Here is a 24,687-nt window from a genome sequence, read left to right on the forward strand (position 1 = left end):
GCTGTCTCTGCATCTGCGCCGTCTTGCCAGGGCAGAGCAACAGGAGCGCAGGGCCAACGAAACAACCGCTATGAAAATCTACATCATGTCAGAAACCAATGGCCACAAACACATCGTAAACGTCCACTAGTGAGATCCCAACATGACAAAAGAAAATATTCCTCTGGAATACACAGCATGATGGGAGAAAAAAAATTTGAATTAAAACTCTGTATTTTTAAGTTGGTGATAAAAGCATTGTCTGTCTGGTAATGTAATAAACACAAGCGCTGCATAAAATAGTGTAGTTTATATCAATCTTGCAGATGGCCGTGTATGCAGCCATTAGTACACAGCATTCCATGTACTCGGAATACAGCAATAACCACATTTACAGAAATCGGTTTATTGGCCATTTCAGTGCATACACAAATCCTAAAACGTAACAAAGAGGCTGAATCCTCAGGATAAAGAGCATGTCGGGTGTCTCAGACACAGGAGGAACCAGATCGTTCCCATAGGAGTCCTGCTATAAATGTATTAACCATGCCGATGCACAGCCGTTTCCTGGGAGACAGAATGGACCGTTGTAATCTCCTGATGAACTGGAAGGGGTCTACGTCAAGATGTCGTGGGCCTGGTGTTCTACCAGCATCTCCATACTCTTCACATCTGTGCACCAAAACTCCAGGCGGTCCTTCATGCCCTTAATCTGTGGGACAAACACAGCAACCATTAGAGACAGGTGATGGGGAAGTACAATACAAAGATTCCAGACATGGTCATGGCATAAAGTATTCACTGTACATGTACAAATGACACAGCCATCACAAATCAATTAGGAAAATCAGTGTCACAAGTGATTTCCTGGTCCTAGGCACTTAGGCAGAGCAAGCTTTACTTGTGTATAAGCTGAGACAAGCACAAAATCAAAATCAATTATTAGTGTTCCTGGTAGCAAAAAAGTTTTTGTACCGTGTTAGCCAAACAAATTATGTAGGTAGGAAAAACAAAGTTTTGTAATAGTAATACATTTAATGGCTAACTGATAGAAAATTAAATGATGCAAGCTTTCTGGGATCTAGTCCCCTTCTTCAGCAAGAAGTAAGCTGAAGTAAATCACTGATGCAGGTAAATAGTAAACACAAAGATGACAGTTGGGCTGGTTAGTGTTCCTAAAATCAGGGCTGCATCTAAGACTTTAAAGCGGTATTGTCACCATAAAAATCAAATTTCAACAGCAACTGGTCTGAGTGTATTAAGTGATAAAGATGCTAATCCTGCATTCAAAACTTTTTCTGCTGTTATGGTTTGGAGTTATCACATACTTTAGGAGCTCTGGCCCTAGTGCCAAACAGTGCCAAAAAGTTGAATGCTGGGCGTTCTTTTTATCTATAATATATTCCTCCTCTTCCATTTATTTCCCTGCCTAGCTGATCACTTGTGTTTACAAGCAAGGCTGAGAAGACTCAGTGATTGGATGTGTAAATAAAAAAAAAAAAAGACTCTGGGAGGAGGGCAGCTAATGAATACACAATGAGCAAGAGAAGGGAGGGGGGAAAACAAGAGTCAGGGAGGATAGGATGTCAGCATTAGCTTGGCAAAATGGCCACTGCCTGCAATAGGATTTTCTGCTTTTCCTTTATAAAATTCACAGGAATCATTACGTGGATAGCACAATACATCTGTTATGTAAGTATAAGTAGTATTCATCTACTTATATATGTGTTTTTTATTACTAGGTTAGCATGGGTGTCGCTTGTTCTTTAAAGTACTCACAGAATGGACTCAAAAACAGTTCACACTCAAGTCAAATTCCCACAGACACACTTGGATATGGGTGGTGAAATAGGCTGGATAGAGCGTACATGTGAGGATCATAGGAATTAATACAGCACACATTACACAGGAGTATACAGTATAACTTCCCTGCTACACACAAACCACCATCCTGCACACATCACCTCATGAACAAAGCTTTCCACAGTGTATGCACAATAACCCACGTTTCACCCCGACTGGGGGTTTCGTCAGGAATCAACTAAAGTGCAAAAGTAAGTTCTCGTGAACAATATGCAAAACAGTCAGACCCCTACACCATTTAGGCTATAGGTGATTGACGCATCTGTACAGCACTCAGCTCCGAACTGTTGCTGATCACTACTGGAGGAATTCTGTAACGGCTATCAAGGGTTGTATACATAGTCTACTAAATATTTACACAGACTACAACGGTCATTTGAAATCTGTGGTAACCTTTCCAACATTACACAGCAAGAGAGAATAGGTTTAGATGTGCCCTTAACACAGGATAGGATGGCTCAGACCTTGGCCTCTTTTTCTGACCAAAGCATGCCAGAAACCAACAGGATTCCCATAGAACTGTATAAGGAATTGTCTGTATGCGCTTCCAAATATTAACCGGAGATGTATAATCAATTATTGGGTTAGTCCACAAAGCATCGGCACAACATGTAGTATTAATAGCTCTGATCATTTATTAAATAGTGATAGTAAAATAACAGCAAATGCTGATCCTTTGTGGACCTTGCTGATTGTGACCCCTTGGTATGGAATTGGGGGGGTGAATAGGAGGATCTTGGAACACATTTTAAACCTTGGCCGATTGTGGGTGCTCATGTCTCTAATCAATTATTGGGGGAATAAAGGTTTGTGCCTACTCAGTGGAAGAAAGCACTCATGCCCAGGATTTCTCCACCAGGCACGAGTGCTTCCTTTTATTGGGTATGTGATGACTGGAACTAACAGTCACGTGGTCGTGTACAAGAGCTTCTGGGCAACAGAGTCCTAAAATAGCACAGAACAGCAACAAGCAGTGGTGAGACAATTAGCAAGAAATTCTTTATCACACATTTTATTCATTTTGAATATTTTAAAACACTTAAGGAGTCCTTTAAAAGATCACCATCACTGAAAAATTGTAAAACTTAAAATACATGTAAACACCGTAAAACGCACTATATAAATTACCTTTTACATAGTTTGCAGTCACCTACAGAAGGTAATAAAAATCTGACAGTTTTTTTTACTAGTCCATCGCCTCATGAGGGATTTTAAATATTTCCTTTAACCTTTACTAAAGCACTCCGTGGAAAGGATCTATACAAAATTCCAGCCGGCCTCCCTTCTCATATGCCACTAATTTGGCAGTTGGACTGAGTAACTGTTGTTCAGTAAGTGCTTTTAAAAATAAAGAAAACCCAGAGAATCAGACAATATTTACTACCTCTGTAAGTGACAGCGACATAGGAAAAATTTAATTTATTGTGATTTTACTCTGGGACAAATGAACATTTTACGTGTACGTTTTTTTTTTTAAATTTTTTGGCTATAGTGGCTCTTTAATAAAAGTGGCTGTGTGACCGGGCCGATACCGCTGCCAGTCACTGATGTCCGTGGCATTGGGCCAGTGGGAAGCAACGCAGTTCAGGCCAAATTTTCAGCCACTGCCACAACGCATCTCTACAAGGATGGGATAAGCTATAATGAGAACAGAGCTTCCTGTAGCTCAACAACTTCTGGTATATTGGCGCTGTACTGGGACAGAGGTAATATATACATTTATAAAAAATTACAAAAAAGTGGTGATGGGTGGCTGGGGGGTTGAAGGTGTTTCACTGAGTGCAGTTCCATCGCACTTTAAAGGACTTACAAGGTCAAATCCTAAAAAAAGTAAAATACCTGTATGTTAATTTAAGGCACGGAGGACGCCGTCCGCGCCCTCCGTGCCGTTCCGCCGGGTCCCCTGCTCTCAATAGCCCCCCAGCCAGCCCCCGACCGCTCGGCCCGGGTCGGGCTCTCTTGGCTGCACAAAGATGGCCACATGAGCCGCGGCTGCGCAGCTCTGGGGCCAACCCCCCGATTCACGCTACAAATTGCGTGGATCAGGGGGTTGGCCCTAGAGCTGCGCAGCCGCACTCGCGGCTAAGCAGACTGCGCAGCCGGCTCATGAGGCCATCTTTGTGCAGCCAAGAGAGCCCGACCCGGGCCAAGCGGTCGTGAGCCGGCCGGGGGGCTATTGATCGCAGGGGACTCGGCGGAACGACACGGGGGACGCGGACGGCGTCCTCCGTGCCTTAAATTAGCATACAGGTATTTGACTTTTTTTTAGGATTTGACCTCGTAAGTCCTTTAAGGCATCATAACTGGTCTACCAATATGGTTTCATAAGACTCCAACTCATTGCTTCAATCTTTGTTGAGTTTAGCAGGGCCTTTTCAAATGTGAATAAAGATTTTTTTTCAAACTGAATGACTTCCTAAAACAGGGCTGTCCAGTGTGAAAGCTGATCAGAGGAAAACCCTTTCAGAATAATCACCTCTGTGGCTAACAGGTATTGTGATGGATATCCTATGGTAATGCTGGCCATGTACTTCTTCCATAATACCAAAGGGTATAAAATGTAATGTCTAAGCTAATATTTATGCCACTGGCTTTGGATAAGGCTTCCAGAATGCTGTAACCAATGGGCAGTGCCATATAAGATGACAGAAACCAGCATCACTCCACACACATTTAAGATTGTCTCTCAACTGTTTATTTTGCATGGACACAAGGGATCAGTATGTCTGATGAAGAAAATATAACGGAATGAATCTATTATGAGCTGCAGGGGATGACTGATTAACTGTAAGATATAGATCTTCCCACTTATCAGCTGTATAGATGCATTACTTAATTCTCGTAGCAGTCTCCTCTCTAATCTATCCCAAAGATGTTCTATCAGGTTGAGGTCCGGGCTCAGTGCAAAGCAGTCACGTTCCTCTACACCCAACTCCCTCATCAATGTTGTTATGGACTTGCTTTGTGCACTGGTGCCCAGTCATGTCGGAGCAGGAAGAGGCAATCCCCAAATTGCTCCCACAAACTTGCCAACACGAAATTGTCAAAAAAAGTCTTGGTGTTCTGAAGCAGTTAAGAGTTCCTTTCACTAGAACTAAAGGGCCAAGTCCAACCCTTAAAAACATACTATTATCCCTTCGCCACCAAAAGATACACTTGGCACAATGCAGTATAGCAAGAACCGTTCTCTGGGCATTCCCCAATCCCAGACTCATAATTTTTAAGATTATAAAACAGTAGTGCGAGTTGTCACTCCAGAGAACACATCTCCAGTGCTCTAGAGTGGAGTGGTGATGTGCCTTACACCAGTGTTTCTCAACATTATTTTAGTATGTACCCCTTTTGAATATATGTGCTCATCCCTTGCTATACTAGAGACTATCTGAGGTACCTCTTGGCACAGATATATTTAATAGTAGTCAAGGCTGTGGAGTAGGAGTCAGACATTTTTGGGTACCTGAAGTCGGAGGTTTAATAACCTGAAGTAAAGTCGTCGGATGATTTTTGTACCAACTCCACAGTTGTGGTAAGTATAAGGGCTAAGGAGTTGGAGTTGAAGAGTCAGAGCAATTTTGAGTACCTGGAGTCGGAGTCGGTGGTTTCATAAACTGAGGCGTCAGAGTCGGATGATTTTTGTACCAACACCACTGTCCTGATAGAAGTACGCAGTACTGGTAATTGTTTCTGAACAGTTTGCAGGCATTTACTATTGCCTTTAATTAGCTAAAATACTAATTTGCCATCAAGCCCAAGTACCCCCCTGGACCCATCATAAGCACCCCTGGGGTACGTGTACCATTGGTTAAGAACCTAGGCTTTACACCACTGCATCTGACACTTTGCATTGCACTTGATGTAAGGCTTGGATGAAGCTGCTCAGTTATAAAAACCCATTCCATGACGCTCTCTATGCTTTGTTCTTAAGCTAATCCAAAGGGCATATGAAGTTTGGATGTCTGTAGCCATTGACTCTGTGGAAAGTTGGTGACGTCACACACATGCGCAGAGAGTGCCCGGCAACGGGAGCGCGATCTAGGACGCGCTCCGCCGGGCCAGCGCAGGCGTACTACTCCGGGTCATTGCGACCCGGAAGTAGTAAGAGGCAAAGAGACATGACAGATTCGACAGCCGAACTGTTCGCCCTACATTAGTCATAGGCAGCATTTTTCTTCCTCCAAACACAGCGAGTTGAGTTAATGCCAAAGAGCTCTATTTTGGTCTCATCAGACCACAGCACCTTCTCCCAGTCACTCACAGAATCATTCAGGTGTTCATTGGCAAACTTCAGACGGGCCTGCACATGTGCCTTCTTGAGCAGGGGGACCTTGCGAGCCCTGCAGGATTTTAATCCATTGCGGTGTAATGTGTTTCCAATGGTTTTCTTGGTGACTGTGGTCCCTGCTAATTTGAGGTAATTCACTTACTCCTTCCGTGTAGTTCTAGGATGCTTTTTCACCTTTCTCAGAACCATTGACACCCCACGAGGTGAGATCTTGCGTGGAGTCCCAGAGCGAGGTCGATTGATGGTCATTTTGTGCTCCTTCCATTTTCGAACAATCGCACTGACAGTTGTCACCTTCTCTCCCAGCTTCTTGCTAATGGTTTTGTAGCCCATTCCAGCCTTGTGCAGGTCTACAATTTTGTCTGACATCCTTGGACAGCTCTTTGGTCTTTCCCATGTTGGAGAGTTTGGAGTCTGCTTGATTGATTGATTCTGTGGACAGGTGTCTTTTATACAGGTGACTAGTTAAGACAGGTGTCCTTAATGAGGGTGACTAATTGAGTAGAAGTGTCTAACCACTCTGTGGGAGCCAGACCTCTTAATGGTTGGTAGGGGTTCAAAAACTTATTTCACTCAATGAAATGCAAATCAGTTGCTATCTTTTATTTAAGGTTATTTTTTCGATTTTCCTTTTGATGTGCTATCTGCCACTGTTAAAATAAACCTACCATTGAAATGATACTGCTCTGAGACTTTTCATTTCTTTGTCATTGGACAAACTTACAAAATCAGTGAGGGGTCAAATAATTATTTCCTCCACTGTATATATATTTTCTTCTCTTTTTGCATTGCTTTCCATATGTAGTTACATTTATGTAGCAAGAGTGGAGTGAACAGACAGCTATGGATTCACGCAAAGATGAACCCCCTTCCTCAGCTAGCAAGTCCCATGTCTTTGGCAAAAAGAATGATATTACTACTATGCTGTTGCATTTAACTGTACCAGTACTTGTTAACATTCACTAAATATGCCCCACAATGTAGTGTACTATTTGATGTATATTGCATGCACTGTGGATGTGTAATCAGGTGCTTCTGTAATATTTATTCATATAGTGTTAAAAGAAAAGAATGCAAGTCTGGAGTGTTCATTTTACACTCAAAGGTTCAGTAGTTATTTCACATGCTGAAGAGAAAACACAGGTTTCGGTAGCTAGATGGGTCAACAAAAACCTTTAAGTAACTAATCTTTACCTGCTGGAGATCCAGGACCCGTGGCTGAACCCATGTTATATGTACTCTCTTATCTACCTCATCAATGCTGCCCCGCAGCAAACCAACGGACAGTGCCTTCATTACAAGCAGCTCTACCTTCAAGGAGAACAGGAAGACAAAAACAAAAAAAGATTGACACATGAGTATATTTCTCAGCCATACACCAGTTCTTATAACACTGTAAAAACATTTGCTATTTGCTTTAGGAGGATTTCTGAGTTTTGGTCTGGTTTTACTATAAATGTTCTCGGGTCTTTTCATAAAGATGGCGATCAGGTAAAAATAGTATTTTTTTTTTCAGACTTCAGTTTAACCATTTACCGCCATCCTAACGTATTAAAACGTCATGCTTACCGCTATTAACAGCAACATGACGTTTTAATACGTCGCGCATTCCCGCCGCTGCTACCGCCGTGTGTCCGCCGCTACCGCCGCCATTACCGTCGGGATCCCGTGCTGGGTGATTGGGGAAGAGGACCGAACAGTCCTCTACCCAATCGCAGTGCCTGGAGTGAATGGACGTGACCGCGAACAGCGGCTACGTCCATTCACATAAACAGGAAATGTAACAGTTTAATAAAGTGTAAAAAAAAAAAAAAAATTAAGGAACACGTCCTATGAGTGTTCACTAGCGCCATCTTGTGGCCAAAAAGTATATTACACCTACAAAATACATAAATTTTCAAGTATATACACATCATTAATAAAATTACACTTCCAACCCTCCCCCCCCAAAAAAAACACTTGTAAAAACAAAAATCAGCTTAAAAAAAATAAATAAATAGTTGCCTTAGGGACTCAGCTTTTTTTATTCTATATTTTATGGGGGAAAATTAATTTTAATTTATTACATAGGGGCTTGTAATTATGGCCAGAACAAACAGAAAAATAACCACTTATATTTCAAAATAATATACTGTCGCCATACATTGTGGTAGGGACATAATCTAAACGGTTTAATTATCGGGACCACTGGGAAAATAAAATGTGTTTGTTTTATCCACAGGAGAATGTTTAATTTTAAAACTATAAAGGCTGAACACTGAGAAATAATGATTTTTTTTTCTTTTTTTTCTGTTTTTCTCATTAAAATGCATTTAGAATAAATAAATTCTTAGCAAAATGTACTATCCACAGAAAGCCTAATTGGTGGCGAAAAAAACGAGGTATAGATCATTTTCTTGTGATAAGTAGTAATAAAGTTATTAGGGAATAAAAGGGAGGAGCGCTGACAACTGAAAATTGCTCTGGTCCGTTAGGATAAAAACCCTTGGGGGTGAACTGGTTAAAGGACGCCGGACATGAGAGGGATATAGAGGCTGACATATTGTATTTATTTCTTTGTAAACATTGCAAATTGCCTGGTTGTCCTTTTGACCCTCTGCCACTATTACTTTTAGCCATAGACCCAGATCAAATATGCAGATCAGGTGCTCTAACTGAAGTCTGACTGGATCGTACTGGTGAGAGAGATGAGGCAAACACAGGCACTGCTGCTACTCAAATTTAGTGTGGAAGAGAGGCTTACATACAGCATGTCTGGTAGAGGGCAGCTACATGCGAATCAGTGGGTGCCGGGATGGAAGACCTCTGAGACGTCAGTTTCACAAAGCTGGCACTTGTTTACCCAGGAGGTCTTACAAAACGGATGTGTGAAAGAACACAGTTGTTTGCCTAGGTCGAGTACTCGGCCTAGTGTCCCACTTTGTTTACCCTGCTCCATCTCCCTAAAGGGGCCCATACACTCAGCCGATTTTTGGCCGATCGATTACAAATCGATTGACCAATCGACCAATTTGCGGCCGATTTTGGAAAATCTAGGTCGATCTGTTTAGATTGCTTATTTTGCATTGACCCTAATGGAAATCTGATGGCAAAAAAATGCCATTAGATCGATTTTCAATAGATTTCAAACTGAAATCTATTGGAAATCTGTTCCTAGTAAAAAAATTTCCTAAACACATCAGATAGATCAGAAATCTGATGATCTATCTGCTGCTAATCTAATGAGTGTATGTAATGCACTTTTATAAGGTATCTTTCTTATCTGTGGCAAACAACATATTTATAAAGAACTGATTAAAATGATCTCCAACCTAAGCCTCATACACGTGTATGATACATGTCACCCAGCGAGGGGTGTCCCTCGGGCGACACTGCAAGGCTAAGGCTGTACAGACGTGTCGCTAGACTGCAGGCTAGTGACCCGTTCTGTTGCTATGCGGAGAGGGAGGAGGTCCAACGGATTAACTCGCAAGGTGTGTCATGTGGCAGGCGGAGAAGAGCGGAGATAATGCTTTAGGCCAGCGCTCAGCCAAGTAAATCTGTCACACAAATGGCTGTCAATCGTTAGGGGAAATCTGGGGTCAAGGTACACACGCCAGATTCTCAACAGAGGTATTCCTTATCGGCTGCCTTAGCCGAGTTTCATCCACCGTGTGTATGTGGATTTAGATTTCCAGAGGAAATTTGCCATTTGCATAGTGGAAACCATCAGTAGCTCCAATAGAGAAAAGTGGTATATAACCCAGTTTGGCTCATCTCACCACTTTTTAAGGCTCCTTGCACACTAAAGTATTTTTTCATGTTTATTCTTCACTCAGAAACGTTGCATCACACATCAACAGTGCGACCATACAGTACCATGAAAGTATGCTTCACTGGCAATGCAAACACGCACGTTACCCTGCAAGTGCATCCAGTGTGTGACCCCGAAGGAACCCATTGTCCCACCGAACTATCATTGCATTTGTGATGCGATGCAAGGATTCTGTCCGTTGCAACACAATGGAAAAAGTGTGAAAGGACCCTAAAATTTGGTGTACACCACCTCCATGAATTCTATGAGCTGCGTACTGCTGCTATTACCAAAGAGTTGAACCATTCATGTGAATTGAGCGGCAGATTTCACATTTAGAACAATTATGGGTACAAAGAAATAATCTCCACCGTAATAAAGCTAACAGCTTGCAAAAACGCCTTAACCTCCCTTACTACCTGGGATGATATGTTCTGGGGGTTTCGTGTCCCCCCTGCACACCTTGGCGGAACCACAAACAGCCAATCAGATTTCACCCATTCACATCAATGGAAAAAATGTAAAAGGCTTCCATTCCCATAGCAATAAAGCCAGAGTCCCCAAACTTGGCACAGTTTGTCACTTGGTGACTGAGGTTAAAAATTCAGGAAAAGTGGGTAGAGCATAAAACAGACAATCAAATTTGAGCAATTCCATAGGAAAATGTAATTCAATAGGAAATTGAATTACATAATTCAATAGTAAAAGGTAAATAGGAAAATGTAAACTGCAGCCATTCTTAGACTGTTAATCACTGACTTTTCAAACTTGGCACAGTTGGTCACTGGCTGAAGGATATATATTCAGCAAAGTGGGTGGAGCATACAACAACCAATTAAAATTCACCTATTGATTTTCATAGATCACAATCTGACCAATGACCCTTTTCAGCACATCAGTTTACAGTTACACTATTTACTTTTGACAAAGGTATAAGGTTCAGTGATTACACTTCATTTACACGGACCTAAGAAGACCTATTGTGAAAGTACATTTGTCTGCTGAAAATGATGAAAGGCATGGCTTGAGGCACAGGTCACTATGCTGGACTGGCTGTGCCAGTGATCTCGTATACTTGGGGAAAGGATGTGTGCCGTGAATGATATGGGCCCACTCTGCATGTCCATAGATTGGTCTGCTGCTCTCCATTCTGGTATGACCAGAACCTCAGACTGACTGAGGCAGGAAGGAGACAGAGTAGGCAGCTGGAGGTTGCGAAGGAGAAGAGGAGGAGGAGGAACTGTGAATTGGTGTGGCCTTTTTTTTTTGGTTTTGTTTTTTTTGTTATGCAAAAATTGCTATATAGGTTTTACAATATGATTTCAATGCCTAATTTATGATATAATTATACTAATGTTAAGCTTTAGAAACAAAAAAATCTATTACTGAAGTTAAAGCTGTGTAAAGATGCATACATGCTCAAGTTATCACCCACAGGGATCATGGCTCAATCCCTCCATCTGCCAAGAACCTCTCGATCCAGCCCCCTCTTTTCTTGTCCCCACACCCTCCCTCTAGATCAGGCCTGGGCAAAGTTTATGCGGCTCGGGCCGCACTGAGCGTGCAGTAGGGGATTTGAAACTCACCGCACCATCTCCACGGCAACAGGACATCACATGACGTGACGTCAGGACATGCTAGCGTATTACACGCTGGCTGCCAGCATGTAATACGCTGGCGCGCCCTGACGTCTCGAGACGTCCTGTTGCTATGGAGATGCAAAACGGGACATCGGTGAGCGAGGTGACTTTCGAATCCCCCGCTGCCCTCTCGCAATTTTACAGGAAGGGGGGGGGGGGGGGGGGGAGGAGGAGGAAGGAGCGCAATCTGGCCACCTGTAGTTTGCCCAGTGCTGCTTTAGATTGTAAGCCTTTGGTATGTGGTATGCCCCTCTCTCCTTGTGTATTATACTTGAGTGTACACTCTACCCAGAATAATGTAAACATGTATAATAAGCACTACCACCCCAGTGTATGATCTGGCATTGTATTACTTCCTGTATTGTGTTGTTGTATCTTATTGCTTATTTACCTGTATTGTGTTGTTGTATCTTATTGCTTATTACCTGTATTGTGTTGTTGTATCTTATTGCTTATTTACCTGTATTGTGTTGTCTGTCACCCCGTTATCATTTGTAATCTTATTTATTTGTACAGCACTGCGTAATATGTTGGTGCTATATAAATACAATAAAAAATAATAATCCCTCGAGTGACAGCTCAGAGCTGAGTGTCGTACAGCCTTGCGATGCATTCTCTCGCTATGGAGGTAAGGGGGCAGGCCAATGGCATGGCTTACAGCAGGAGGGGTAAGGAGGGGAACAATGCACTCGGCTGGCACTCTGGATTTTGATGATGCATGAGGGCGGTGCACACACGCCTGGAGGTCCATCTCTGCTGAGTTTAGTCTACACCTTAAGACACCTAGCTTTTCTAAACATTCCCTGAGAGGAATAAACCTACATTGGTAAACACTATGGATCATTGAGAAGCACTCACATCATTAACATTGACTTGTGCGCTCTTTGCAATCTCTTCGAATGTTAGCTGGCGGTGGTTAGCTGGTCGTGTGAAAGTCATCTGGAAAGGAAATATGAGAAATGATGAAGCATGGCATCGTATCTGCTGTTTCTAAAGGTGCACTTCAACCAGTTTATTACAAAGAAAATATTAAAAAACTTTATATAAGATCTTACCTCCATTAAACAGAGCAGCTGAATCTTCTTAAGCAAAAGTGATTCATTGGCAGCAAGGTCAGGCTGGGGGCAAAACATAAGACATGTCAGCATGGAGGAAATAACTAACTAATGTTCTTTACAAACCTGTGTCCAACACATCAGTCCTTACCTGCTGTCCCCATGCTTTTTTCAAGGTTTGGAATGTCTCCACGTTGCCACTGTTGAAGGCATATAGTGTGTCTATCAGCCATTGCCGGTCAGAGTTACGCAATGACTCCAATATTGGGTGCATCAACTGGAGCAAGAGAGCAAAACTTCCATAAATTTTAAAGGCTTAGACAGTAATTATTGGTTGATTTTACTACAGTTTAACCCCTTTATGCATGTGATGATACAAACTGGCGCCTGTAGCATCTCTTTTGGCCACGTGAGAAGTAAGAGCATGAAAAAGAGTGCGCGATAAGAAAAGGGAATACGTTTTTAAAAGATACCCAAGGTGAGAGGTATATGGACGCTGACATATTTATTTCCATGCAAACAATGCCAGTGGCCTGGAAGCCCTGTTGATCTTCGCTCATAAAGTAGTGTCTGAGTCAAAACCCTGGAACAAGCATATGGCTAATCCAGTAAAACCTGAGTCAGCTGAGTCCAAGTTCCTGATCTACTGCATGCCTGTTTAGGGTCTATGGCTGGAAGTATTAGAGACGCGGGGTCAGGCGGACATCCAGGCAACTGGTATTGTCTGAAAGGAAATAAATATGGCAGCCTCCATATACCTCTCACTTCGAGTATCCTTTAAATGCAGAACACAGATGAGTTACACTTTGTGTGGGGGAGGGGTGTTTGCACAGGTTTACAGGCATTATAGGGATGAGTTTCTGATTTCTGCAGAATTCTGAGTGCAAATGAGCTTGCCGCGGCAGAAGTTGGAATGAGGAAATCAGTATGCGGTAATCAGAATTCCACACAATACCGCATTATTGAGACATTTTAGGCCAACCACAAGACTCGGATTGGACCAATCAGAGAATCAGTATTTCACATAGAAAGTCAGGTTACCACAGAATTTTACAGCCCATCCCAAGTATTGGAAGTATAAGCCAATCAGAGAATGTGCAAGTGTACTGCAGTTGCCAAATGGAAAGGCAGATCATGCACAATAGTGTTCATAAGCAAAAAATAGCGGATTCTGGGAAATGAAAAATATATACAGGTACATTTTTTCAAATTAACTATATGGACAAAAATAACAAGGAGCATTCCATGGAGATTGGAATTCCCCGGAAAACAGAAAGACGCTTCTTGGAAAGCGGAACTCCGTGCTTTCCTGTGCTTTTTTCCTTTCACTCCTGCAGATGTGACAGTGTACAGAACAGGCTGCATGGAGCAGCTAATCCCAGAGCTTCAGTGGATTAAAGCCTTAGGGCCAGTTCACACTACAAATCACAATCGCTGATTTTATGGTGATTTTGGGCTCCTATACTTTTGACAAAAAATGCTGAAAAATCACAAAAAAAGTGCTGCAGTGCGAATCCAACACAATACATTTAGCAAGTAGGGGTGTGGTCTCCACTCAGCAGGCCTTACAGAGATGTGAGTAAGCATCCAAATCCCAAAGCAGAGTCATGCATGACTATAGGGATTCCGGTGCATGCTGCGGGAAACTGTGTATGCCGTCCAGAATCACACCAGCATGTGATCTGGACAGCATGCTATTGTACAACATAGGCTTTGTTACCCCACCCGGCATAGATGCGGGGGAAACGCTGTGTATTCGTACATAGTGGAAACACGCTCTTAAAGAGTCTGAGGCCTCATAAAAATTCTATTTTTATTTGGCATTTATCTTCCACTACCACCAGTGCTAAAACGCCACATCCCCACGGCAGAACGCTGTATTTAAACCCCCTAAATACCGGGGCAAAATTCCACAATTTTCAAAGTCGTGGATTTTGCTGCCCGGGGAGGCAAAGCTTAGCACTGTAGCTCTGCCTCCATTAGCATCAGTCACCGCTGATCGCCGCTTCTCCCCCACCCCTCTCTCAGTGAAAGAAGAATGGGAGGGGCGAGGAGAAGCGGCGATCAGTGGGGACTGATGCGAGTAGAGGCAGAGCTACAGCGCTAAGCTCTGCCTCTACAAGGAATCGCTCCCCACATTTTGCCCCGGGGATTTGGGGGTTTATAAATAGTGTTCTGCTGCGGGGAAGCGGCATTTTAGCACTGGTGATAGTGCAGAAGATAAATGTCAAATAAAAATAGGATTTTTAGAAGGCTTCAAACTCTCCTTAAACATACGTTAAAAGAATTACTATAATTTCCACGATTGAAGATCATACATAACCCATCAGTACTCCCACAAAATATAACAAAGGAGGAGTCACTCACCAACTCTCCAAAGTTATAGACTCCATCACCGAGTAATCCAGCCAAGCCAAGTGTAAACGCTCTGTCCTGCTGCTCTGATACTGCAATGACAAAACACAGAGTCAGTCTTCTCTAGCTCCTGAAAGGGTACTTGGTAAAAAAGATCAGTTTGATACTTCCCCTTCAGTAGAGGGAAGCCTTTGGACAATCCTCCATCCACCTAGAGTGCACAGTTCCAGTGCTGGGACCCTCTTTGCTCAAGAGCTAGACAAATCTGTTCTTGCAGTAGCACTCATTCGCTAATGCTTCTTCCTTAGAGCATGAGGGCCTTTGTGCTACTATGCAGGCCATACTTATGGCTGTGCTTGTACATGGATGGAAGCGTGGCAGCTGAAAAGAGAGTCTCGGCTACCATCGGTGGGGTGAATGAGTATTGGAGAAGCCTCTTGTTCATCCAGAGGGTTCCCGCTACAGAGGTAAGTATCTAACTACTTTTTTTTTTACTCCACATATTTGCTTTGTGAAGTGACTTATTGCAACAAACAAATATAATACTAATTTTTTGCATCTTTACATTAAAGATGGCCATACATGCAAAGATTGACACCTGCAACGTGACAAACAGATCGATCCCTATCTGACCTGAATTTGATCAGAGGAATCGAATCCCTCTCAGAGATGCAGTCTGTACCAATCCCTGAAAAGTAGGATGATACAATCCAAGCAGCTCCACCCCCAAGGTTTGCTGCTAACGCCCCCCAAGCAGGAGTAGTGTTCAGAATGTTCTAGTTTTGGGGGAGGGAGGGGGAGAAGTTGGTTGCTGCAGAAGCTTTATTTCACACAAAAATTAAAAATGAAACAAACGCAATGATTACTGAGCTTAGACGAGATTTTGTCCCAGCAGTGTCTCTTTTTCGCCATGCTGGGAAATGTAGTCTGTGGATACGAGTACAGAGATGTTTTCGCATCCACGGACTACATCTCCCAGCATGCGGTGTGCTGGTACGAGTGAGACACTCCCGGGAACTACAAAATGCAGTACATGCGTCCGGTCCAAGGAGAAGATAGTACATCCCATACAGGCCAGTAATCTGAGGCTCACCCCAACCCCCGCCATGGCATGCTTCATTACAAACCTACCTCATGGGGAGGTTTCATTGTAAGAAAAAAATATATATCTACACCTATCTAGAAAACTACACATTTTTGATAGTTCATTTTTTTTTAAATGTAAGTACTGCAATTTAAAATAACTTATTAACCCTCTGGGCGATACAATTACATCGCCCAGGAGGGAGCGCAGCACTTTTTTTTTTAAATTTTTTAAATCATGTAGCGAGCCCTGGGCTCGCTACATGATAGCCGCTGCGCAGCGGCATCCCCCCACCCACTCCGATCGCCTCCGGCGATCAGAGTAAGCAGGAAATCCCGTCAGGAAATCCCGTTCAGAACGGGATTTCCTGCTGGGCTTCCCCGGTCGCCATGGCGACTGGGCGGCATGACGTCACCGACGTCATGGACGTCGTGACGTCAGAGGGAGTCCCGATCCACCCCTCAGAGCTGCCTGGCACTGATTGGCCGGGCTGCGCAAGGGGTCTGGTGGGGGGGCTGCGTGGCACAGCGGGTAGCGGCGAGCGGAAGGTACACGCAGCTAGCAAAGTGCTAGCTGCGTGTAACAAAAAAGAAAAAATTATGCAAATCGGCCCACCAGGGCCTGAGAAATCCTCCTGCGTGACATACCCCGAGCTCAGCTCGGGATTATCGCCCAGGAGGTTAAGTGCACATAAAGGTCCCTGAGCTTTGAAAGACAAAAAAAAAAATATACACCAGTTAACCGCTTCACCTCCAAGTATTTTTTCCCCTTAAAAACCAGAAGAATTTTTCACATTTCAGCACTGCGTCCATTCATCTGCCAATAACTTTATCACTACTTATCACACTGAAATGATCTATAGCTTGATGGTAGAGCATCTTCTCTACCTGCACAGGCACGTTCCCTTGTGGAGCCGGATATGAATAAATGATGAATACAGCAACTTACTCGGCAGGTCTTTGAGGTCTGTGCAGCCCAGAAATCTCAGAGCGTCTTTGTAGTAGGAAGCGTGATTTCCAATGGTCTGGTAATATTTGCTGGACAGGTCATAGAATCGGCTGTGCACAGATGTCACACCTGCAAGTGCTCCAAGCATCTCCTCCACTCCTTCAATTGTTTCCTAGGCAAATGAAAAAAATTGTCATTTTTCCCACATTAACAGCACATAATGTCTATAACTAATAATAATGTTCATAACAATATTCCACACAGGATCACCACAAGCAAAATCCATCACTAAACCACAGAGAGAATGTATTTGTGCATTCACATGGAAGTGGGTGCATATTAGGATTGCATTGAGAGGAAAAGGCGACATTCTCAACTGCAAAAATGATCACTGGGCACTTCCCTCGTACCACCCCCACCACCACACACTTTGCTTTAAGCCCAAATTCTATATCGTCTAATATTTAGATCCAGAATGGTGTTTTACAATTGCTGAGATCCAATGATCATTGAAAGAATTTTTATTTATTGTATTTTTGCATTTGTATAGCGCTGACATCTTCCACAACGCTTTAAACAGTATATAGTCTTATCACTCAGAGGAGTTCACAATCTAATCCATGCCATAGTCATGTGTCCATCATAAACTAAGGCTGATATGCGGGGACGCACACAAACTTATTTGTATGTTTTTGGGATGTGGGGGCGGAAACCCATACAAATACGGATAGAGCAATAAAAAAAAACTCCATGTAGACAGTGCCGCAAACCCAGAGCTTAATTCACCTTTGATACAAAAAAAAATCTTCCAAATTAGAGTAAAAAAAATTAAATAAAAACAAGCTACAAGAGGAAGCCACATGTGTCTGTTTGGAATGAAAAAAGTACTGCCTTATTAGAGACCACGGGCACAGCTTCCATAGTCTTCAGTCACACTGGTTGATATAAGATTAGCCATAAGGTACAACTGTCAAGTAGTTCTTGCTCAATAATCAAATCCAGCGGCGACTGGAGAGATATGTAAAGAGCGCACTTCCTCTTGCGCGACTGGCCGAACTAACGGGACCCGGTACCGGAGCGACAGGAAGCGGAAGATGGCAGCGTGGGAGCGATCTGAGCGCATGGGGCTGGAGGAAACCCCAGGTATGTGTAAAACGGTAAGTATTCTTCATCTCTGGTTTCCTTTAAGATGCCATGAAACGCAAGATGAACTCCAGATTCCTGATTTGCTGAGTCACCCTTAAAGGAGTCATCAGGGCAAAATTAATAAAATAAGTGCTACTTACCGGGGGCTTCGTCCAGCCCCAAGCTCCCAGCATGTCCTTCGCCGCAGCAGAACTACTGCGCCTGCGCAGTCCGCTCCGGCCCACGTGGGGGTGATTGACAGCGCCGCTCGTGCAGGCGCAGTACAGGCCGACCTGGAGGTCGCCCTGACGTCATCGCCGGGGACCGGGACGGAGCTGCGGCGAGGGACATGCTGGGAGCTTGGGGCTGGACGAAGCCCCTGGTAAGTAGCACTTATTTTATTAATTTTGCCCTGATGGCTCCTTTAAAGACATATGACTGACTGCATTTCTGCTGTATACCTATATTGTCAAATAAACTCCTTAAAGTTTGAAGAATTGTGATTTCCCTCCGTACCTGCTGCTGTGACAAATGTCAAGTTATCGTAGTTCCTGTGATATGGTGCTGAATGAAGGTGGTAACCCATAGCAACCACAAACTAAGTTTCTAGAGAGGGAATCCTCACACTTTTGTCCCCAGCTAACCCATGAACCAGTCGGATCCTCCCCCAATGGTCCTGCAGCTTCTGGTGCCCCCTGTAACTTACTAAATGCAAAGTAAACAGTGGAACATCCTTCTCTCCCTATGCATTGGTGGTTTACCCCATTCCTCAAAGCAGATTACGATAAACAGAGCTTGCTGGAGAGGTAGTAGTAACAGCTACTGCTCCCGCCTTCACAGCTGTGTCTCCTCTCTTCTGCTGCCACCTACCTGCGCAATCTCCCACACATCCTTCATCTTCTGCTGCTGTCCTCCCCATGTCTATACTGCACAGTACATAATCTACACTTCACAATGCTTTATTTTCATGTCAGTAAAATTATTTTGAATTCAGCAATTTCGATTGTCCAGTAAAAGGAAAACTGTGTCTCTGCGACGGGCACATACCTTTGTGGCTTGCAAGTCTCCAATATTCAGCTTCAAAGCGCCGATGGCAGTCCTGCACAGGATCACTGCTTCATCACTGCTTTTTACCTGGAAATGGTACAAACAAGATTGAAGAAAAATGCTACCAAGTTCAGAAAACAATCAAGCTAGATCATAATAATGAAACTCGATCTTCATGCTTTACTGCCCACCATCAAATACAAAGCATGAGCTTAAAAAATGCTGGGACACAAATTACAGGGTCAGACCACACTCAGAATGGGGTCCCTCACCCAACAGAGGGGTATCCTACTGAAGGGATCTGTAACATGCCTGCTGCTTATATTTGTCTCGGACAAAAACAAATCATAAATGACTTTTTACCAATGTTCCTGTCACTAACCGTAGGCCGTAAAAATGTGACAGATCTGACAGATTTTGAACTCATCCATCTCTTCGTGGGGGTTTCTCAGAAATTCCTTTATTGTCAAAAGCACTCCATGAATGGCAGTGGAACACTCCAACTGCAAAGATAGGAGAGACTGGCTTTCCATTGTAAAGGTCTTTTGCAGAAAGAATGCTTTTTGCAAAGAATAAAGGATAATACTGATAACCCCCATAAGGAGATGGACTAGTTAAAAACCTGTCATATTTTTAAAAAAGGTACTGTAAGCGACAGCAACATAGGAAAACATATTTATTGTGCATTTTCATCTGGGACAAATCTTCAACTAATACATGTATATTTTAAATCTCACAAATATTTGTGATAGTTGTCCTTTAAATTAAACTTGCCTCTGTTAAGTACAATGGACCCCGATGCCACCTGGCGCCTCAGCCAGCGATCAGTCCAGCAGATCGATTCGGCTGTTTGCTAACCGAGAGCATTGATTTCCCCAATCAGCCCATCCGCTGCCTGTCATCCCTTGCGCACCAGTTCATCGGCCTACCGCACAGCAATCGAACATATCCCTAGCCTGCAGTCTCTGTCCGACCTCAGCCCTGCAATGTCGCCCAAAGGATCGGCTTCCGGTTCCCCTCAGGCAACATGCCTTGTACACAGGGCTGTGAAGTCGGTACAAAAATCTTCCGACTCCAACTCAGACTCCTCAGTTTATGAAACCACGACTGAATCCAAGTCCGGGTACCCAAAATGGCCCCGACTCCGACTCCTTAGTCTAATACTTAACAGGGCTGTGGATTTTGTACAAAAATCATCTGACTCCCGACTCAAGACTCCTCAGTTCATGAAATCAACGACTGACTACCCAAAATTGCCCCGACTCCACAGCCCTGCTTGTACATACATGTGAGGCTTCAGTGCTGTTTTATGACTAGAATAGCTCACGAGTAAAAGTTCTCTACAATTCTATTGAAACGTGTAATACATTCACTATCATACAATATTGTGCTTACAGAACTTGTGGTCTGGTAGCGAGTTCTGGCAGAGATGTATATATTAATGTGGAAAAAGTACTGAAAGTCCATAGAAGAACCTCTAAACTGATTTAAAATATACCCATCACAATAAAAGCTGCTCACCTTCTCACGAGTCTTCTCTAGAAAAGTAAGAGCCACTGTGGGATCTAAAGACAGGAAACACAGCAGGATGAACCATTTCTAGCTTACGCTTCACACTGAAACCATGGCTTCTCTCTAGAAAGCCATCTCACTGATGAAAGCACATATTTACTCACCTGTCATCTGTCTCACTACATGGAGGATGATTTCAACCAGAGACAGTGGGTTAATCCTGTAACAAAATAAATGTGAGTGAGAGGGAGAGCAGACAAAGTATGACCCTAAACGAGTGGGGTCTACATCATACATGGCAAACTCTGGCCCGTGGGCCAAATCTGTCTCACAGTAAATTATGCCCACAAACGATTTCCTTGTTTTGCATTATATTTTGTCAACAAGCACCGGAGTGCTAAACCTATATGGCTAAGCACTGACACTATAAAGCCACATGGTAAAGGGAGAGGGGCCACTAGACCACAGGGAACTGTATTTGGGAAGGAGGGAGGACCACTAGACACCAGCGAACTGTATGGGGAGAAAGGGGGACTACTACTTACCAGGGAACTGTTTAGGCGTGGCAGGCCACTAGACAAAAGGAAACTGTATAGGGGAGGTGGGGAGTACTAGATACCAGGGAACTGTATAGGGAAGGGAGTGGGGGCACTAGGAAATGGTATAGGGGAGCAGGGCCATTAGACACAATGGGGTACTATATAAGGGAAAGAAGTGGCCACTAGACATCGAGTTTGGCCCAAGACTTGGTCCCAGTTTTTAATTTCAGCACAGTGCATTTGAGTTTGACACCCTTGGTCTAGAATAGATCATACATGTCAAACTCCGGCCGGCGGGCCAAATCTGGCCCTTGGAGCCATTAAATTTGGCCCCAAAGTGGTTTCCCACTTTGGAATAGGTTTGGCCAACTCTAGACCACCAAGGAAGCTATATTGGAGGTGAAGCCTTATATCAACAGGGAAGCCATATGAAGGGAGGTAAGGGGAAAGCACTAGACACCTGGGAACTGTATAGGGCAGGTTGGGGGTCACTAGACACCAGGGAACTGTATAGGGCAGGTTGGGGGCCACTAGACACCAGGAAATTGTATAGGGGAGTGTTGGGTTCTCTAGACACTAGGGAACTATATAGCGGAGGGAGATCCACTAGACACCTGGAAACTGTATAGGGCAGGGTGGGGGCCACTAGACATGAGGCAACTGTATAGGGGGGGAGGGAGTTCACTAGACACCAGGGAACTGTATGGGGAGGGAGGACCACTAGAAAACAGGGAACTGTGTAGGGGAGGGAGGAGTACGACTAGACACCAGGGAACTGTATGGGGGTCTACATTAGACACCAGGGAACTTTATAAGGAAGGTAGGTGGCCAGTAGACATTGAGGTTGGCCCACGACTTGGTCCCAGTGTTTAATTTCAGCCCACTTTGTATTTGAGTTTGCCACCCCTGGTCTAGATTAATAAGGAAACCTAAACTAAAAATGGTAGCCATTCTCAACTGGCATTCTGATATTTAGGATTCGGTAGCGTCCGAGACACACCAGCCAGAAGCAATCAACCAGGGAAGAGACAAACTTCAACATGAATGCTTGCCTAGGGACAGTAACTTACTTCAACAGCCAAGTAAGGATCTGTCTGCACTGCCTTTTTAGGGTGAAGGAAGTTGGGCCTCTGCTCACCGTTTCTCCTAATCAGGATTCAGCAGGGGGTGTGGCAAAGCTGCCACTTAAAAGAAGCCTAAAGTGAGAGGTATATGGAAGCTGCCAAATGTATTTATTTATAAACAATAACAATTGCCTGGCAGTCCTGTTGAACCTCTGCCTCTTATACTTTTAGCCACAGACCCTGAAACAGGCAAGCAGATCAGGCGTTTGACAAGATTAGCCGCATGCTTGTTCAGGTGTGTGATTCAGACACTACTGCAGCCAAAGAGATCATAAGGACTGCCAGACAACTGGAATCATTGAGGCCAGTTTTACACTGGAATTTGCGCAACTGCAGTGCAATGCTCCTGCCTTTTGAAAACCGCTTAATATTGTTCACTTCCTGTGGCTTGAATGAGTAGTGAGATAATGATGTTCCTTCTCTAAATGGTGGCCTCACTATTTTAAGGCACACATTGCCCTCCAGGACTGTTCTGCAGCCACGCTTTCAAATGCAAAAGGCTTGTTCATAGCTAGCAGACAGGATGGACATCACCAGTTAATTGGCGCCTGCGCATACACACTGCCAACATTTTTAAGAACCCACGTCACCATTGACTACTTTTGGCGCCGCAGGATCAAGCGGTAACACGCTGCAGACTTTGCGTCAGATCGGATGCTTGAGGCGCATCGCACTGCATGGACTCTCCAAGGTTTCATAGATTTACGTTGCACTCATGGCACCATGAAGTAAGAAAGGGTAACGCAATGCAGGTTACCAATGCCAGTGTGCAAAGGGCCCTAATGCCTTGCTACATGCCCCATTGACTGCTGCGTCTTGCTACCCATCCTTCTGACTGCTACTATTGGACAAAGCTGCAAGCCTGAGTAGCTAAGGGGCTGCAGGGCTTATGGGGGCAAGGGAGAGGTGCCAGGTATGGCCAACTTGTATTTTATTATCAGTTTACAGCAGGTGTGCTTTAAGATATTAAACTAGAACATAATTTCCTTACCTGTGCTCAAAATCACTGATGAAGTTCTCATATATCTGTGGAAAGAAAAGCAGATTATTATTCATATCCTCCAGTAGAAATAATACTGTGTGCATTATTACTGAAGAGGTTTTAGGGCTCTTTGAGACTACCGGAAAAGATTCCGATCACTAGCACAATGCAAAAGGCTAGGTATAGTTAAAACTGATGGAAACTGTACTGACTGTTTCCATTCATGTGATTTGTTTGCAGTGTGAGCACAAGCGTCGCCCTGGCGCATTTGCTGTGCAATTCGGCTCCTATACATTATATAGGAGCGCAGGATCCCAGCCCAATTGTGGTGGTGGAAATTAGGAAGAAACCAAATCTCATCACAACACAACTGGAAAAGAGCCCTGAAGCATACGAGCATAGACTTATGTATGAAATCTCACCCTTACCTTAATCAGTCCATCTTCTTTAGCACACTCAGGATCCTGCACAAAGTCCAGCAGTTGCAAAGTCAACTGATGCCATAACCTGAAAATGCAATCACTCAATCAGTCCATGCACAGTACCTTACTACCAGCTCTACATCAGCATGCAATCTAAAAGTATGTATCTAAAATAATGTCTGTTGAGGTAATACACTAATATCCCTATGTAGTGAACAGATGATCGGGTGATCCCTGGTTAGCTGCAGAGTGTAGTAAGAGGATGATGGGGGTGACCTCTGGTTAGCAGCAGTGTGTAGTAGGCAGTTTATGGGGGTGATCCCTGGTTAGCAAGTATGTAGTATAATGTGGGTGATCCCTGGTTCGCAGTAGTAAGTAGTGGATGTTGGAGTGATCCCTGGTTAGCAGCAGTGTGTAGTAGGCAGTGTATGGGGGTGACCCCTGGTTAGCAAGTATAATGTGGGTGATCCCTGGTTAGCAGTAGTAAGTAGTGGATGTTGGAGTGATCCCTGGTTAGCAGCAGTGTGTAGTAGGTAGTGTATGGGGGTGACCCCTGGTTAGCAAGTATGTAGTATAATGTGTGTGGTCTCTGGTTAGCAGTAGTAAGTAGTGGATGTTGGAGTGATCCCTGGTTAGCAGATGTGTAGTAGGCAGATGATGTGGGTGATGCCTGTCTATCAGTATTGTGTATTGATAGATGGATGATCAGTATGCAGCAGCCCTCACTTTTTGCCATAGAGCTCTTCCAGGCCATGCCACACGGCGGCGGCCTCGGGCGAGGCGCTCTGGCTCTGTTGCTGCTGTAAGTAGCCGGTGACGTCCCTCATTTCCACGGGAGGCCCAGACCTGATTCAGGAAAACGTGAAAGAAACACCGGTCACTGTAACCGGAAGTGTCAATTGTAACCTGCAAACTCACTTCCGCCGACGTGCAGCGC

General features: G+C 43.9%; 1 protein-coding gene across 1 annotated transcript; it reads right to left on the reverse strand.

Annotated features, from left to right (window-relative positions):
* Nucleotides 1–369: 369 nt before the first annotated feature.
* On the reverse strand, nucleotides 370–24,671 carry PSMD13 (proteasome 26S subunit, non-ATPase 13). The gene is made up of 13 exons (XM_068260923.1): nucleotides 24,477–24,671; nucleotides 23,757–23,835; nucleotides 23,338–23,372; nucleotides 20,848–20,903; nucleotides 20,693–20,736; nucleotides 19,172–19,258; nucleotides 17,000–17,171; nucleotides 14,980–15,059; nucleotides 12,764–12,889; nucleotides 12,613–12,675; nucleotides 12,416–12,496; nucleotides 7,319–7,435; nucleotides 370–691 (listed from the first exon to the last, which is right to left on the reverse strand). Exons 1-13 carry the CDS (start codon nucleotides 24,575–24,577, stop codon nucleotides 596–598), a joined length of 1,137 nt encoding a protein of 378 aa, XP_068117024.1. The 5' UTR covers nucleotides 24,578–24,671; the 3' UTR covers nucleotides 370–595.
* Between the last annotated feature and the right edge of the window lie 16 nt (nucleotides 24,672–24,687).

Source organism: Hyperolius riggenbachi, chromosome 11, assembly GCF_040937935.1.
Source record: "Hyperolius riggenbachi isolate aHypRig1 chromosome 11, aHypRig1.pri, whole genome shotgun sequence".
Classification (NCBI taxonomy): domain Eukaryota; kingdom Metazoa; phylum Chordata; class Amphibia; order Anura; family Hyperoliidae; genus Hyperolius; species Hyperolius riggenbachi.

Bases quoted from the DNA above. Each gene is read 5' to 3' on its own strand.
- PSMD13 (XM_068260923.1), bottom strand. From the start codon at position 24,577: ATGAGGGACGTCACCGGCTACTTACAGCAGCAACAGAGCCAGAGCGCC. The intron at 23,836-24,476 runs GTGAGGGCTGCT...TTGCATTTTCAG, and splicing joins GAAGAGCTCTATGGCAAAAA to GTTATGGCATCAGTTGACTT. The intron at 19,259-20,692 runs GTGAGCAGCTTT...TACCATTTCCAG, and splicing joins TAGAGAAGACTCGTGAGAAG to GTAAAAAGCAGTGATGAAGC.